The following is an 18,840-nucleotide window of genomic DNA, read 5'->3' as shown; positions in this document are numbered from 1 at the left end:
TTATGTGAGTCACGTCGCGTAGTACATTGCGTTTATTCTGAAAGGCACCTTATTTAGAAGCAATCAATTATCAGTAATTATTTTATTACTCGTATATATTCGTATATATCATTGTTATAGGTTACAACATTATACACATTTCAATGGAATGTGTATATCAAGTTTATGTTGGCCGTAACTGAATCAAAAAAATTTCAACTGTGCTTGATGAGTTTCGAATTTTAAACAGCCCTCCAACGAAAAGTGTAAAGAAGTTAATAAACGACGGCTCGAAATTTATGTTGAAAAAAAGTAGGTCTTAATCAGCGTAAAAACGCTTTTGTTATGTCGGATCCTGAGCTAAAATATCGCTTTCCAACACGAATGTAGGTATCACCCTCGGAATACTGTTGTCCTTTGACGATTAATATTGGAAGAGCCGTTGCACTGTGAGTATTGACATATGCTTCGATGTCGTCTTCTGGCTGTAAAAAAAACCTAGATAGTTTGGTAATATTAAACACCATATCATACATACACTACATACATACATCCATTCAACGATCTTCTCCAACAGATTAGATATCTTTAGTGTACCTTGGTGCGAACGCTTGGCTCCTCGTGACGGATTCTTTTCTTTGATTATGATTAAGGCCCGACAAATTTCTAGATTGAGAATATATATGTTAGGTCCAAAAACTTAAAATACAACCGCGGGTATTACATAAGGTCTCATTCACAAATTACATAACGCATTAGAGGGTGGGAGGGTATCTGTTTGAGCGTTACGGCCTATACTAATTTAAGAATCCTGGGTGGGGGCTGAAAGCGGTCAATTTTGGCGTTATGTATTTTATGAACGAACCCTACTTAACCTTACATACCACTTGGAATTGATGAATGGAGGTCGCTGTACTTCGTCAGTATTTGGCACTTCAGATGTTCCCATGCCACGCTGGAATTAACAGCGGGAAACATGATTTCGAAATCCAAATCAATCTAAAGAAAAGTGATTAATGATCATCTGTATCAACATCAAAAACTATTTCTGTTTAACTTTAATATGAATGCTCTAAAAGTGATGGAAAATTCATTGCTTACCAGAAATCCATCGAATGACCCAAATAATGGAAACTTCTGAACCATTTCGCTTGTTCTGTTGTCCAGTACATCCATCTTCCTAATAAGGTTTCTCGTCGCAAACGTTCTAATCCAGTCTTCCTTTATAATATCCAATGACGCTTCCGAAGGCACTATAAACTTAAGTTTGTTGACCTTAAACGGAAATTTTTATCAAGTTAAATATAACAATCCTTTTCATGTTATCAATACAATTTACAATTTCATCAAGGTTTGTTTCATCGTCGGGCGTATCGTCGATAGGATCCTCATTAGTGTTGTTTTCATCGTTGTTTTGGCTCGCACTTCGTCGTATCTGTTGTTTTAACTTCTTCACCATATATTCAATATGGTAATGTAGTTTCCCACAATGTTTTCCGGGACCACGGCCATCCGGAAAGAACCATAATGCCTGAAAATATGAAAACATATAGGTGGATGCACTAATTGCAACACCACAAAAAAACCAACCTGTTCAACTTGGGCAGTAGTTGACTTTAAAATGCTATATTTTTGAACCAGAGATTTTGCGATTATGTTTTTATAAAAAGCGCTTGGATGGCTGTTAAAACAAAGAAATAAAATCTTCCTGTAGAAAGTTAGAAATGAAAAACAAAACGGGTAAACTATTTTGTGTAAAGAAGTGTTGAAGAATTTTCAATTGCTAAATGCTGTAATCAGCAAAACAAGCTGACGAATTTGGACATCGGCCAAGGCCTATTCAGAAAGCAAGCAGGAATATTCGTATTCTATTAATATAATTTTTACATCACATTTCTATCAGCGAAATATTAAACAATTTCAACTTTTATTTTGATTAAATTGATTAAATAAGCCATTTTGAAACATGACTCAAAGAAACAGATTTATACGACAACATTTTACTAATACCAACACCCAAGGGCATGTGCCATAAGTGAAAAGTGAAAGTGTGAAAAACAGAATTGTAAAAACAAAACACAAAATGTCATTCGCTGTTAGAGGACGTCGATTTTTCTTCTGGTTTGTAGTTTTGCATTGTTGATCTCACTTTTTATTCCAGCCCCACTTAGGGGAAGGGGGGGCAATATGCCCTAGCTAAGCTAACACTGCTCTATTGTCTTATTTGTAACGCTATTCATGGGTATTTTTACATTATGCATCAGTTAAACCAGATAGCTAGTTGATGCCATTCAAAAATTGTCAAAAATCTCAATCATATTGATAATATTCACATTTCAAAAAGTGGTGATATTTTGTTGCCGAAAACTCAAGAGGCAAAACGCCTTTAGCTGGCAGCCCTAGAGAACAAAGTACCACGCGTCGGCGAATCAGAATCCTAGTATGGATAGTCCGTGGAGACGCAAGTACTTTGTAGGTTATTGCCACTAGGGCGTTTTGCCTCGCCAAAATGTTAGATGTTTCTTCAAAATGTGGAAATTTTCGGTTTTTCCGACCTTCCCGTGCACTATTTTGAAACTTTCTTCGCCTATCCTACATAATTTTAGATCTAGTTTTGTTACGGACATATTAATGACGGTAAATATGAGGGAAACCACAAAAGGCGTTTTGCATCGGGGGGGCGTTTTGGGGCCTCTTCCCCTACTGCTCATTGGCTTACATGTAATTGTGCTAACGCGAATAGCTATAACATCTTGAAGCTCGATTTCAAGAGAATAACGGAGATAATTTGCTGCCTGTTCCTGTTTATCTTATATTAGTTTGCCGTAAGTACCACCCAATCATCCGAATAACGAATATCAAGGTAGGAATTCGTGCATTGTGTATAACGTTCATAATCCCGCAGACCTAAGCGACGCAACTATCGCAGTCCTTGGGCGACAGCAATTATCTATACTTTGGTATGAAAGTGTAAATAGAACGTATCATGCAGCGACGCAGCGATAGAGCCGCGGCGACAGTCGCCCAGCGACAGAACTAGTTAAGAACTAAAATTTTAAACTTACTATCCGAATCGACTGACTAAATATTTACACAGTACAATTGTGATAGCTTTAATCAGTTTACTATCAACCATGTTTTGTTCTTTCAATAGTTCCATGATACGTTGCCCTTCGGGTGATTGTTTGAAGATTAAGTCAATATCAAATTCCTGGAACGAAAGTAAATTATTGTACACATTACTGTACTGCTTAGCAATGAGTTGATTACCTTCTCCAGTGATATGATGTTACACTGTTCTTCATCCTGGTCAATCATTTCATAATCCAAGTATTCTTCATCTGGATGTGGTTCTTCTTTAGGGATTCCTACATATGGGTTTTTTTTCCTGGAGCTCACTTTGAATCTTTATTATTTTTTTTCGTTGTTCGGTTGTAAAATTCAAACGGCTGAAGTCGCTGTCATCCAAGGAGCTGAATGTATCCAAGTCGAAAATTTCCTCCTTTACTGTTTTGCCGAATTGATGATATAATATAGTTAGAGTTTAGTCATAGTCTTGATAATGTATCCTTTTGGATATGTAACGAGTGTTATCGTTGTATTTTCGCCAAAAAGAAAATGTTGTATTGCAGTGTACATGATCGAACTCCACAACTTTTTCCATTTCTGCTTCTTTCACTTCATATGCTTGTAGCACATCATCGAAACACAGTGTTTCCCAAATTTGAAGACAGATCCGTGGAATTTCTGCAATCACAGCTATTTCTTGAATCACTCCAAAAGTAGGAAATCCAAGGCTATCATTGTATTTTAGCATCACTACCATTAAAAATAATTCCTTTTGCAGTAAAGCATCGATCATCGCTATCTGGACTGGGATTATATAGACTGACATGCCGCAGATTTTGGATTAAACACATTTTTCCTGATTTGTAGAACATCCGGTCAATGAACGGGCGTTCAGCTATATTTACGGCTTGCGCAAATATTTGTCGTTTTGCCAAACTCAAACATACATTTTTAAAATTTCGAGCAGCGTTCATTTGCGTCTTAATATGCTTATTTTTGCTCTCAAATATACGACAATCGAACTGAGCTAGTGGTCCAACTTGTTTAATACTCTCCGTATAATGAATCAAGTGATGAATTTTGTTTGGGCGCCGTTGGAACAGTTTGAAAAACATGTTGTGGAAAATAGTTATAGACATCTCGAGTTCTGCCAACAAAAAATCCGAAATAGTGGGCGAAAAAGCAATTCGTGTTATATTAATAAGAACACTTATAAGGCTCATATACTGGCATTCGTTTGTTGTTTTATGTCCGAAAAGGAAAGGAAAAGCTCGTAAGAGGAGTAAGTATTGCGATGCTGTTTGTCTTAAACTATGTTTGTTTGGTTGTAGTAGCATCATGGTGGTTATATTGGCTGATGGTTTATTTTTCCGGTCACGGAATCCATAGTCAAACGTTTTGATGCGATGATTGATAAAATCCACGGTGAATTTTAGTTGTTTGTTTCGATAATAGTGACCAAGGACTTGCTGTATAGTATACGGAATTATACCTTCGGCAAGGTCATGCATCACGTCAAATACATGATTTTCTACCACATGAAATGTACTCAATTTGTTTAGAATACATCCACAAGGTTTCAGCCCACATTCTGTTGAAGATATTTCCCCTCCTCTGAGCTTTTGAAGGTTATCGTCGTACCATGCTCGATCACGTAACGGATATTTGTTTGTTGACGGATTTTCTTGAAATACGCGGCGGAATATCAAGCATTCACGTCAGAAAAAAATTGGCTGACGGTGATAATAATCCAAGCACCTCGTGCATAGCCAAAGTGTCGCCGGCAAGAGCAATTACAGCAGCACGTATTACATATTTTTCTTGTCCGAAATAAACTGTGACGCCCTTTTCCAGTTTTTTCATGTCTTCGACAAATGGTTCAAGAATCTTATTGTAACCATGTCTTTTTACATCCATAGATTTCACAAACATCAACGGAAATACAGCATTTAGGGTAATTCGTCAAATGTTGAACGGCTAATTTCAACGCCTATTGTTGAACGCATGTGTATTTCTTATGGGAGTTCAACAATAGGCGACAAAATTAGCCGTTCAACATTTGGCGGTTTCCTCTACTGATGAATTAAATTGTGTTGGAACGTTTTGGATTTTAAAGTACAAAGCCGCGATTTTCTTGTTGCCGGCCCTTGAGCTGAGACCATTACACGGTTCAACGTCATCTTCATATATAATTATCCTCAAAGCCTGGGGATTCTGTTTAAAATAGTCGCTATTTTGGAACATCGTTCCATCAGGGTACGATGCATACACTGTTGGTGTTGATCTCTGAACGGTCGTGATTTTTTCCATTGCTCGGCGATTGATTGGATCACGTAGAAACATTTTCAGTGTTTCCACTATCGAAATATATTGAAAAGTGTCTTGAACCTGCAAGTAAGAAGCATATAAAAAATAACTGGAAATAGCATATTATTTTAAAATTACTTTTACTGATGTGCCATCGATATCTGCTTGGAATTTCGTTCTTGCAACATTATTGTTCTCGGATCCGGGATGAATCCTATCTGTTTTTGAAGAAACTTTTTCTGGCGAGCCGGTGTTTGTACGTCTTCAAACAGATTAGTTACACATAATTCGTTTTGAAATTCAACTACTTTTTGTGAACTTATTTTCGGAACCACATTTTGTACGAAACGATCCGCTCGCTCACCAACGAATTGATTCACTTGATCGATTATGTTTTCACAGAGGCTTATACACTTCTTTATGTTTGATTGCAGCAAACTTTCGAAGTGTTTCCATAGTAAAATTATAATCATCAGAGACAGACTCATCACTGTGGTAATCATTATATTCGGGTTTGTTAGAATGTTCTCTTCAGCCACGAAATCTGTGACTGATTCTTCTTCACGAAACTTCATCTGATAATCAACACGATTTTCATGTGCTGAGGTCAAAGGATGGTGTTTTATAATATGTAGTTTTAAGTTAGAATACTTTCTATAGGAAATGCGGTATCCCTTTTTCATGCAAGTATAATGGACGAGGTTTTTATCGAACTCATTCCGATCGACGTGCAACTTGATATGTCGCCTTGATCCTTCCACATATCCGTCAACTAGTTGCTTGCAAAAAAAGCACTGCAGCGCGTCAGCAACGTTCATTACTCGAGCGCATTACAACCGAATTACTTGCTTTTTAGTACATGGTTAGTTTCTGTCCATATCTAGTGATGTACAAACAATCAAGCCATTTGGTTGGAACACGGTCGAGTTATTAACGTAGCGGACGGGAATAGGGGGTGCTGCTCAAATGGTCCCGCTCCCTATGCAGATGCTATCGGGCCTGCACTGCATAGTGTGATTTTTTTCCAGGTCACGGGACAATGAACGTAACTAATATTACAGTGAACATTCGCCAATTCACCTGTCATAAGACGAGTTTATACAGACAGGTGAAAACATTCCACTAAAAAGCTCAAAATAATTTTCTTATCATTCGCTAATTGTTTTTTCTAGTTGGGGCGCTTTTTGATTGGGGGTTCGCTGATTGGTGCGAATTCCAATGAAAAGGCAGCTAAAATCTCAATTAAAAAGCAGCTAAACGATCGAGAATCGATCTCGCCATCTCCGGATTCGGCGCCTTTGTTCGCAAGGCTAATTGAAAACCTCAAGCCAAAGATGTCAAATTAATGCATCTTACAGGGCTTTTAGCTGGTGCCGTTCATTTCTGCTAACTCGCGCGTTTTCTCTCGAAAGCTTGGAGGCGTTTGACGGCAGCATCTCGCTTACGTCTATTGATGCCAGTAGAGGGGCTCGGAATCTTCTTCGCTGCTGCAGTCGATGCGTTCAGGAAAACTTCCTTCAGCTCGTTTTTGCTGATTCCTATATGTCTGCCGTAGTTGAAGCAAAGTTCGACGCAACTCACATGAAGGAATAATAATAATTATTAATAAACTGTCAAACTTCTCTGTCGCGTCGTGCTGAAACGCGTCTTTTCTGACTCTCTCCATAGGATGACCACCAAACGTTGTTGACCAGCCCAGCCTTATGGAACGTACACACGGTCAAGCAGTTTGACCAACATTGACTCCACCTCTCGTTTATTCAAACATCATCAAATTTAACCAACAGCGACACGAACAATCAATTTATTCGACCAACAATATCAAACACGAACGACCGAAGCGCCAACTTGAGCACCAACCATCAAAAAATATATGGGTGTTTGTGCAACTTCACTACAAATGCTCAAACATGTTTGGCGAACCTTGACTCCACCCCCGACAACTCAAACCAAAATCAAACCGTTTTATTTATTTCCAACCGAGCCGCCAACTGTCAAATGGTTGTTCGAACAACTTCACACACGTTCAAACAAAGCAGCAACCGAAGCGTTTTCTTGGGGGCGGAGTCAATGTTCGTCAAACTGCTTGACTGGTGTGTACGTTGCATTACCAATGGGCTTTTCTAAGCCACCGGGGTTTAGACTGACTTAGTGGTGAATGCTTAGTCTCTGTTCCAATTTGCGTCGGTGATGTTTGCAGCAGTACACTATCAGTCAGGGTTTAATCATTTTTATATGATGATGAATCGCCTGCTTTGAGCGTGCTTACAGCGGCACACAAGGAGTTAACTATCTGAAATCAGTATGGCGAAAGGCATCTAAGGTTCGATTGTCGTCGCTGCAAGTCGCTAGGTTTCGCAGGTTGCGACAGGATGATCTACGATGAATTACATCCCCGCAACTTTGACATCGTGGCGCTGCAGGAGATTCGCTGGCCAGGACAGAAAGTGTGGAAAAGCGGGTAAGAAGGGAGGAAATGTATAGACCAGTCATCGGACCGGATAGTCTGCACACCGTATCGAATGATAACGATGCATAAACTTCGCAGCCTCCCGCGGAATGGTAGTCCGAAGCACCTTCTTTCCCCGCAAAAATATCCATGGAGATCACCTAACCAACAAATGGAAAACCAAATCGACCACGTTCTAATCGACGGTAAATTCTTCTCCGACATCACGAACGTCCGCACTTACCGCAGTGCAAATATTGAATCCGACCACTACCTCGTTGCAGTATGCTGGCACTCAAAACTCTCGGCGGTGTACAACTCGTGTCGAAGTCTAACGCCGCGGCTTAACATTGGGCGGCTACAAGACGGTAGACTAGCCCAAGAATACGCGCAGCAGCAGGAAGTGGCACTTCCAACTGAAGAGCAGCTAGGCGCAGCGTCTCTTGAAGATGGCTGGAGACATATTCAATCCACCATTGGAAGCACCGCAACCGTTGCACTAGGCTCGCAGCCCCCGAATCAGAGAAACGACTGGTATGACGGCGAATGTGAGCAGTTAGTGGAAGAGAAGTATGTAGCATGGGCGAAATTGCTGCAACACCGCACGAGGGCGAACGAGGCACGACATAAACGGGCGCGGAACAGAGAAAACTCGATTTTCCGGAGGAAAAGCGCCAACAGAAAGATCGAGACCGTGAAGAGGCGGAGCAACTGTACCGCGCTAATAACACACGAAAGTTCTATGAAAAGTTGAACCGTTCACGTAAGGGCCACGTGCAACAGCCTGATATGTGTAAGGACATAAAAGGGAACTTTCTTACGAACGAGCGTGAGGTGATCCATAGGTGGAAGCAGCACTACGAAGAACACCTGAATGGCGATGTGGCAGACGAAGATGGCGGTATGGTGATGGACCTGGGAGAACGCGCACCGCACATAATTTTACCGGCTCCGGATCTCCAGGAAATCTAGGAGGGTATTGGCCGGCTGAAGAACAACAAAGCCCCTGGGGTTGACCAACTACCAGGAGAGCTATTTTAAATTTTAAACACGGTAGTGAGGCACTGGTTAGAGCGCTGCACTGGGTCATTACCAAGATTTGGGAGGAGGAAGTTTTGCCGCAGGAATGGATGGAAGGAGTCGTGTGTCCCATCTACAAAAAGGGTGCGCAATCACATTGCTGAAAGCCGCCTACAAGGTACTCTCCCAAGTTTTATGCCGTCGACTAGCACCAATTGCAAGGGAGTTCGTGGGGCAGTACCATTATGTGCGAACGCTCCACCACGGACCAAGTGTTCGCCATTCGCCAAGTAATGCAGAAATGCCGCGCATACAACGTGCCCACACATCATCTATTCATCGACTTCAAAGCCGCATATGATACAATCGATGAGGAACAGCTATGGCAGCTAATGCACGAACACGGATTTCCGGATAAACTGACACGGTTGATCAAAGCGACGATAGATCGGGTGATGTGCGTAGTTCGAGTTTCAAGGGCATTCTCGAGTACCTTCGAAACCCGCAGAGGGTTACGGCAAGGTCTTTGGCCAAGGCAATGGTCTTTCGTGTCTGCTATTCAACATCGCTTTGGAAGGGGTAATACGAAGAGCAGGGATTTACACGAGTGATACAATTTTCAATAAGTCCGTCCAGCTATTTGGCTTTGCCGACGACATAGATAATATGGCCATAACTTTGAGAAGATGGAGGAAGCCTACATCATACTGAAGAGGGTAGCTAAATAAGCGGATCGGACTAGTCATCAGCACGTCGAAGACGAAGTATTTACATGATAGGAAGAGGTTCAAGAGAAGACAATGTAAGCCACCCATCACTAGTTTGCTTCGGTGGTGACGAAATCGATGGGGTAAAAGGATTTGTGTACTTGGGCTCACGTGACTGCCGAAAATGATACCAGCAGAGAAATTCGGAGACGCATAGTGACTGGAAATCGTATGTACTTTGGACTCCGCAAGACGCAATTGAATAGAGTTCGCTGCCGTACCAAACTGACAATCTACAATTTACATTAGGCCGGTAGTCCTCTACGGACACGAGACCTGGACGATGCTTGTGGAGGACCAACGCGCACGTGGAGTTTTCCATCTATGGTGGGCTGCAGATGGCGGACGGTAGGTGGAGTAGGCGAATGAACCACGAGCAGGAGAGAAAAAAAATGTAAATATCGCGTGACCTCAATGAAAATAAAAATCTCAGTACTGGTAGCGGACACCTTCTTACATAACCAGTACAAAATAGTTTTTCATGAAAAGTTCTCAATTTTGATAAAACGCGCGTTAGATGTTTTTCGCCATACAAATTCCTGACGGTTTACTCATGGTGACAATTTGCGCATATACGATAGCGCCTGGATGTGGAAGCGGCAAGTAGAAAATCAGCCTCTGCCAATAATTGTGGTTCATTGATAATTTGGTTTCATTGATAATCGCATAGATCGCTTGAGAGTGTTGATCATCCTCGATTCTTCGAAAGTTTTATTTTCATCATCCTTTGAAAATATTGGTTTAAAAATAATTTATATCTTCGTAATGCACACTCAATCTCAGGAGCACAGGATAAACAACGAAATCAGATTCACCGTGGGCTTGTAAAACATTTGCTTTGGCCTCATCAAACAGAAAAGTCGAAAACCTGTGCATTACATACAGCTACGTAGTTCAACGTCACTTTTGCGTTCCACCCAATTGTGCTGCAACTTTGAGTTTTTTTTTATGTTTGTGTTGTCTTTACTGTACAAATTGATGTTTGGCATCAATTTAAGCTGGTAGCTCGTCGCGCTGCAAATATCACTAGTCTCAAAATAGATAACCGCACATCATTGAGCCACACACACAGCATACTACCCATCATCTTTTCCGATCTCTCGCCTTCTGGCTTGGATACATACTCATCCACGAAAGAGGATATAAACTAAATAGTTTATAACTCCTAATTCATCTATCCACTAAAAGCGCGTGTTCAGTGTTTCTTCCTATCCTATTTTTCCGAGCACGCGGAGGTAGCTAAGTAGTCTAGTTTGCATTTTGATCACCCATCCCACCGCATAACTATATATTCACCTTTTTCCAAAAATAGCAACAGGATTGAAATGTCTCGCTTATATATAATAATTAATGATAAACAAATATTATCTGCCGATCACGCCGTCAAGTATCATTTAAGTATAGAGTATAAGGGACAGTAAGTAATAAGACAGTAAGTAAAAACCTGGTGAAAATGGTTCTCGGATCCTGTAGTAACTAGGTCAAGAAAAGAACTCAATCAAAGTCATTATAATATTATGTGTCTAAAAAGCATGCGGTGATTGTCAGAAATCGAAATTATATTTGTGAATACATAAGAGAAAAAACGAGAGCAAGATTCTCGAGATGTGAGGCTGCTCCTATTATTGCTAACGCTCTCTGATAGAGAACAACTTGCTCTATCGGGCATGTTCCGCGTCTTTCTCAGAATTTTTGCGGAAATCAATTCGGGTTTTTTTTTGCAAAACAACGTATCTACGCACTTCTTCGTCTTCTTCTTATTGGCATTATATCCCCACACTGGGACAGAGCCGCCTCGCAGCTTAGTGTTCATTAAGCACTTCCACAGTTATTAACTGCGAGGTTTCTAAGCCAAGTTACCATTTTTGCATTCGTATATCATGAGGCTAACACGATGATACTTTCATGCCCAGGGAAGTTGAGACAATTTCCAATCCGAAAATTGCCTAGACCGGCACCGGGAATCGAACCCAGCCACCCTCAGCATGGTCTTGCTTTGTAGCCGCGCGTCTTACCGCACGGCTAAGGAGGGCCCCATCTACGCACTTATTCCTAAGTTTTTCGAAACGGAGGCATATATGAACTGTTACCCTTGAAAAATATTAAAAGAAAGCAGATATGAATCACCAGCCCTCAGGCGGTTCTGGTTCGGGAAATCCCAACAAGCATGCTTTCGTCCGCATGCGTATATTTGACTTTTTAATTCGACGTCGATGCGTCGGAAGCGACGAAATCCGAACAAACTCGTTTTTGGAGAGCGTTCCTCCTGTGTGCCAAAAAGATTAGTGCAACATTTTAGCACACGGATCGATTTCCAGAAAACCTGCAAAGGTGTCTTGCTGGGTATGGGACCGATACACGCCCATATATTTTGCGTCAGTTACCAAATGCGGTTCGTTGGAGATAATCGGAAGAGGTTGTGATAAATTTTCTGTTGCGAAATTCTACTGAACCAGTTGGAGCATGACAACCGAATTTGTCGAAATTTGTTTACATTGCCAGTATCATCAGCAATAACATGTATCGGTGTCCCATTTCAATGCGTTGCAGAATACAAAATTTTCGCGTTCGTAACGTATTCTGAGAAGTGTAAATCATTCTATACTTGATCGAACCTGTTATTACACTGTGTAACAAAAGTGATAAACGCACGTAGCCTAGTAGTTGTTCAATAATAAAACCATACAAATAAATGTGAAAAGTATTGAAGGCCAACTAACAAGAATTGCCTAATTTATCATAGTCATGTAAAATTAATTAAATATTTATCACAGTACTATCTCAATAAACTCACCCGATATCTTACTTTCAAATTATCAAGTGATCAAAACTCGCCAGCGATTAAGAATCGTTTGAAACCCGTATCTTGATTTGAAGCATTTACCGTTACATTTTTTACAACCATGAAACAATAACGCCCAATAGGAGATATAAAGGGACTGTTGACAATTAGCTGATATTAGCAAGGATTAATGTTTGAATGAAAATCCTGTGTTTATTATCATTTGAGTGCAACATTTGAGAAAAGTGAAAAGTTTTCACATTAAGGCTGTGAACCATTCCAGCGATTCGTTTAACTTTTAGTTAAAATTTGACAGTTCGATGGTTATTTTCCCATCGTGGTTAAAATTTTACTCCGAAGCCGACCCATTTGAGTTTTGACTATCGAACTGTCAAATCTAACCATGCTCCGGAGTAGGGTTATTTTTAACCACGGAGAAATAACCATCGAACTGTCAAATTTTAACTTAAAGTTAAACGAATCGCTGGAATGGTTCACAGCCTAAAATTGCAATCATTATTGTCTGATAATGATTCAGCACAACACTGTCTCATTTAATCTCACCGCTTGATTATAACTTTACAGAAACGTATTACGACCTCAAGAATAAGGCAACTTAAGTAGAGTCAAGTACGAGAAGACTTTACTGAAGACGATCTCACTGTTAAGGTCGAAACTCGTCTTATGGCAAGTGAAAAAATTCCACTAAAAAGCTCTAAATAATCAAAATAATTTTATTGCGCCGTTTATACCTCATAAGAGTGCTGGTGGAATAATTTCTCAAAGTCATTTTTGTATCACGAGTATTAACAAAAATCACATCATTTTTCACACTTACAAGAGCATTAATTTTTTTTATTTAGCTTTCATCTCATCAGGACACTGAATCAACAACAACAACATCCCTGATTGCCAAATCGTTCTGTACCTGGTCAGTCCACCTCGCTCGCTGCGCTCCACTCCTTCTTGTACATGCCGGATCAGAAGTGAACACCACCTTTGTATGGTTGTTGTCCGGCATTCTTGCAACATACCCTGCCCATCGTACCCTTCCGGCTTAAGCCACCTTCTGGATACTGGGTTCGCGGTACAAGTGCAATTACTTAAATTACCTCTAGAACTACTACAATGTTTACAATTGTGTTAGAAGATATGCCATGAGCACATACACATTTCGTTACATATCTTACATTTGAATCAACAGTTTGACACCACAATACACGGTTCGAGGCCACATCTCTCCATCCTCGGTTGCGCCCACGCTCGCCATAACAGGGAACTCAATTTTATGTAATCATCATACATAATCTTTTTTCTTTAGGTATTTTAACACACTTGTGCGTTGTGCACATTAGTGTTTGATAATGTTAACATACAGATGTAGAACAAAAACTGTTGAAAATTGATGTCTTTCAAAAGGTTTGGGTAAGCGCAAGCCCATCACACAAGTGAAGTGGGTCTGGAAATTTGTTTTCTTGCATGAATATTTCGTAAATAATGCAGTAAACATTTGCTAATTGGAGATTCTTGTGATGTGTGATGTCAACACCGCGTTGACGTTTCATTTCCGCTTTTGATCGGATCGATGAATTTTGGCACGTAAAATTTTACAACATTATCTCTTATCGAAAGTTCAGAAATCGTGTAGCACAGTTAAATAAATAGTTCCATTTCGCTCACAATTGGTTTGTCCAGACCATTAACCTCAGACTCTGAGGTGCGGGAACATTCCCGTGGACACCTTTTGACACGTGCACGTTGGGGTTTTCAAATGGGTGTGAGTAGTGAACGATTAGTCGGTGACCTTTTGGTAGATTGAATGGTAGCTATTTGTTTCCAGTCAACTAATATATGAAGCACACATCAGTTACCTACATACATATCTCTGAGAACAATCGAACGGCAAAGTTCAGACTTTTAATGGTGCAAATCTGCATGATGAAATACTCAGCAATAGTTTTACTCGTTGATCTATCAGCTCTGTTTAGCTGCTGACGACAACCTGACGAGCGACGCTTCATGCATAACATTGGAGTCAATTAGATTGGTGGTGTTCATCGTGCAATGCGTGGCTCCACATTGTAGAAGTAAAATGATGTAAATATATATCTTTTTCATTCCATGCAATATCCCCACATTTTGGTTTTATGCTTGATCTTATAAAAGTCATGTTCATGCAGAGGAAATAATGTTTCTCACCACCGTTGTGCTCGATCCAGTTTGTTCACGCACATAAAATCGGTAGTATAGATTTTTTTCGTATCTAATTATCACCGGAGCTCCATAAATGGTTATTGATTATCGATCTCGGTTGGTTGTTTGATATCTTCAGTTTATTAGTTTGACACAGTTACTAAACTTGGCACTAGGTTCATTGACTTCTATTTCGAGAACTGGACTTAACGGAATCATAATTATATAACGAATATTGTGCTGTGTGTGCGCCGCGTGCACCCCAAATTGACCTCTCTGCGATAGGACCAATTCGCCATCATGAAACTAGAGTTTCCTGAATCGTCAACAATCAGTAACCAGGCCAGACCAGGACACAAGAGGCTCTCTGGCAATCGCAGGGTCGGCTAACTACTGGGTAATCAAGGGTTTTTCGCGGTAAACAAAAACTAACAACACGGGAACATTCACATTACATACTTGTACATATTTTATTTTTCCTATTTGTGGCGTGTGCGTGTTGTTCTGTGTAATAAATTTGTGTGTAAATTTGTTAAGTGTGACCTAGTTTAGTTGTTGTACCGGTACATACCGCTGCTGCTGTTGATGACGGGAGTAGAATGGCCGACACAGCGACTCCTGTCCAGCTGTGCGATCAGAAATCTCGCCGGAATAGTGAGGCGAACGGTGAACGGACAGTCTTCATCCGACGGGGCCAGCGGGCGTTGCTGGACGATGGTGGGCAGGCGTCTTCCCTCGTAGGCGCAATCACCCGGCCGTGGCATAGCCACCTTGGACGGTCGAGAGGGGAAATCTCCTTTGCGGTTAGAGCCTACGGCCTGAGATATAGGTCCTCCTTTGAGGATCCACGGTCTTTTACGGTTAGGCGCAAATGCCTGAAGGCTTCGCGGGCCGAGCCGTGTGCTGGACGGAAAGCAGTTTGAAAAGAGACGTAGGAAAAGAGAGGTCCTAATGGACACAAGAATTAACTTCAAGTTCCACAGTACAGGGTTCAGAATTACCTGAACACTTTTTTCCGGAGTTCACACTAGCTCCTGCTAGAAAGGGGGGGTTTCACTTGAAATTCTGCACTTCACTTCCACTTCACAGCACACGGACGCCTGATATACTAAGAGGCCGAAATTGGGCAATGGCTACTCTTTTATATAAAATTCTTCTCATATTTTCCCGCTAATTTTGCAATTGCTTTTTATCCAACATGGCATTCTTCCAAGCATAATGCCATGTTGGATATTTTATAGCACCTCATGTTATTACCGCTGTAATCAGAAAAAAATAATCTATACAAAATTACAATTTAATCTATCACCGAATTTTGTGTAAATATTCCATTGTTTTCGCTGCTCTGATCACCGGTCACATTTTTGCCATCTGTGTATTATAAATTGATTCTGTTCCTGAATTTGTTCCGACGCATAGACAATTACCATCAAATCGACGACATCGACACAGGCGATAATCAAAGATGTTTCAGAATCATCGAAGAGTATACGACTTTTTAATATTCCGATAACACATCACTTATTAGTTTTAATATTCCGATAACACATCACTTATTCATTAAGTTTTTATTTTAGTACCGAATATTGTTACATTACGAGGTGGCTGAGGTTGAGGTCCCGTGTGCAAAAGGCGATACTATCTGCGGCGTTGAAGGAACATTTACCGATTTTTCAAAAACAAAGCAACCATGTATTGTATTTGTGAAAGCAAGTGATGATCCACGAAATCCTCGAATGCGAACTGAATTGCATGAATTCTAGTACAAACATTGAACGCCTGCGGTGCACGGAACGGTCACCGAATCGGTGTCGAGCCAGGAAAAGAAATATGTACGGCCAGGCAGCAACAGCCGGGTAGTGCGTGAACTACGACTGTCATGCGATAAATCTCCTGTTTGGACACTCCTTCCTAGCAGATGATATGAATGTGGCAAAGTAGGAGACCTACTACTCTCAGACCGTCTAGGACGGTAATTTTTAACGATGGATCCCTGCGAAACATAGTCTGGGGGTGCCGAACTCAAAGGATAGAGAAACCTCCGGTGCATAAGACTTAATATCAACTAGTATGTGCTGAGATCAGGTGAGTCCATTTAAAAATCTATCAGTATCATATTTCATCTATCTTTTTTTTTTCATTGCAGCAAATCGCAACGCTGTGCCCAGTTAAAGGAGTAATTGATTATGGCTAACTTCGAGCAGAAAACTACAGCACTCTCGGGAACCCAACTCAGCTGAATTCCTAGACGGCGTTACCTTATAAATATTTGCCTCAATTGGTTTTCCTAGATTACGCTAAAAGAACGGTCGCTAAGATATTTTAAGTTGCAGCTATTTCCTTATTGAGCATGAGCATGATCAGGATAACTGTACATTTCGTAGTTGCTACTCCGTGATTGACTAGAACTTGCGAAATTGCACAGGGAATCAATTGAATGGAGCTGGGACTTAGCTATCATTCTCAATGTGCAAAGTTTCGCAAATTCAATGCATTTTACTTAGTCAATTACGGCACCGGCCACGTCCTTACGGTTATCTAAGAAAGGATTATTAGTTCAACTCTCGTTGTTACTATAGACCGAGTATACCTCTGCATCTCCACGATCGCCTTAGGATAGGATATTGTGTTAGTAAGAAGGGATATATTATCTGGATTCACTTTGGTAAGTGATGCGATCTATGTGATAGGAATAGAGTAGAGTGGGGCAAGAGTGCGCGTGGGGTAAGAGTACGTTTTCGATTTTTTGAAGTAATAAAAAAAGATAAACTAGCAGCACTGCATCAGTTTGACAGGTATTCTGGCCAACTATTATCATGTGTAATTGTAAACGATTTGAATAAACAACAAGGGAGATATGGAGTTAGATAACTTTTTGGTCATTTTGCTAAAAATAATTGGATTTCCGCAACTAGTATTTCATTACCATATATACGTTCAATCAGGTGAACATTATACCATTTCGATAACCTATTGTATAAAGTACTTTATGGTACAGAACACCAATCCGGTTGGTTTTCCAAGAAGTCAAAACCATTACTTGAATAATTTTTGGGACTGTGGGGTAAAAGTACGCAGGAACCGGTGGGGCAAGAGTACGCATATGAATCTTCAAGTTATGATGTCAAACCCGTATCTCCGGTTGAAGTAATTCGGTGTTAGAAAGGACTTAGCGAACAAAGCACTGAAGCGAAATAATGAAATTGTATTAGGACTTGTTGTACACCTAAACATAGTACGAAAACACAATTTCATCTTAATGATAATTTCATTTAATCAAAAGAGACATTTATAAATTACGCAACGTTTAGTTGGGAGGGGTTGTGAGATCTGTGACGATCCATATAATTTTTAGAGGATTCATACAAATAGTGTAAGATAGGGGAGGGTGATGAAATAGCCAAATTTTACGTTACGTGATTGGTGGACTTTCTTTAAGAAAATGACTTTGTATACGCCACGCGAAACCTGATATATATTTTTACCTCTGTAGTATATATAAAAAACAATGGTTTTTCGTATGAAAGTGCACATTTTAGGACCCTCCCTTTAAAAGTTGCGAAATCTTTGAACATTCCCTAATATATGCTCATTAAACATCAATTAAATGTTATTAACTCTTATTTGTGTTAATGTATACTTAAAGCACATGATTGGGTAAATGCGTACTCTTACCCCACCTGATGCGCACTTTTACCCCACCGGTGGGGTAAGAGTGCGTTTTTCACTTATCTTGCAATAATGGTTCTACTAAAACGAATCTCAATAATTTCAATATTTTTTCCACTGGGTAACATAAAGGAAGAGTATATAAATCATCGACACTGATTTGATATGCAGAAGCTTGCTTCATAAGGGCCACATGATCGATTGAAAACTAAGTGCGTACTCTTGCCCCACTCTACTCTATATGAATGACAATTAGAAGTACTAGAGTAATGAGAAAGCATTAAAGTGAATTATAATGGCATTCATTTTTTACAATTAGAATTTGAATGCTATTGGATTCTAATACCACGCACACGTCTACCACACCATCGCTACCCGCACATTAACCTCACACATTCTTACTTGTATGAGGCCTGCACGAGCATAGCGACCGTATATAGCATTCGTATGCGGGTACAAATGAATACCAATCTATTTTGACATTTTATTTACTGCTACTAAGTAACAGGCAGCTTTTTATAACAATTCTATATTTAGAATCATACTTGCTAGCAATGAGAATTGGATTTCCAAAGAGATTGAGTTATATGATTAACGAAATATTC

The 18,840-nt window shown here is 40.2% G+C and overlaps 2 protein-coding genes across 2 annotated transcripts in view; one reads left to right on the top strand and one right to left on the bottom strand.

Annotated features, from left to right (window-relative positions):
* Positions 1-302: 302 nt before the first annotated feature.
* LOC134209127 (uncharacterized) lies at positions 303-1,946 on the bottom strand. The gene is made up of 7 exons (XM_062685111.1): positions 1,867-1,946; positions 1,570-1,660; positions 1,319-1,510; positions 1,081-1,254; positions 864-978; positions 527-645; positions 303-464 (listed from the first exon to the last, which is right to left on the bottom strand). The coding sequence occupies exons 3-7, from the start codon at positions 1,436-1,438 to the stop codon at positions 303-305; spliced, it is 690 nt and encodes a 229-aa protein (XP_062541095.1). The 5' UTR covers positions 1,439-1,510; positions 1,570-1,660; positions 1,867-1,946.
* A 782-nt stretch (positions 1,947-2,728) lies between these two features.
* Positions 2,729-18,840, top strand: part of LOC134210587 (nose resistant to fluoxetine protein 6-like) — a 54,544-nt gene continuing 38,432 nt past the window's right edge. The window contains exon 1 of the mRNA XM_062686701.1: positions 2,729-2,804. The gene's annotated coding sequence lies outside the window, so the exon portion shown is untranslated. The remainder of the gene's footprint in view (positions 2,805-18,840) is intronic.

Source organism: Armigeres subalbatus, chromosome 2 (assembly GCF_024139115.2).
Source record: "Armigeres subalbatus isolate Guangzhou_Male chromosome 2, GZ_Asu_2, whole genome shotgun sequence".
NCBI lineage: Eukaryota > Metazoa > Arthropoda > Insecta > Diptera > Culicidae > Armigeres > Armigeres subalbatus.
The sequence above is the reverse complement of the archived record's forward strand: the minus strand, read 5'-3'. Positions and strand labels throughout refer to the sequence as shown.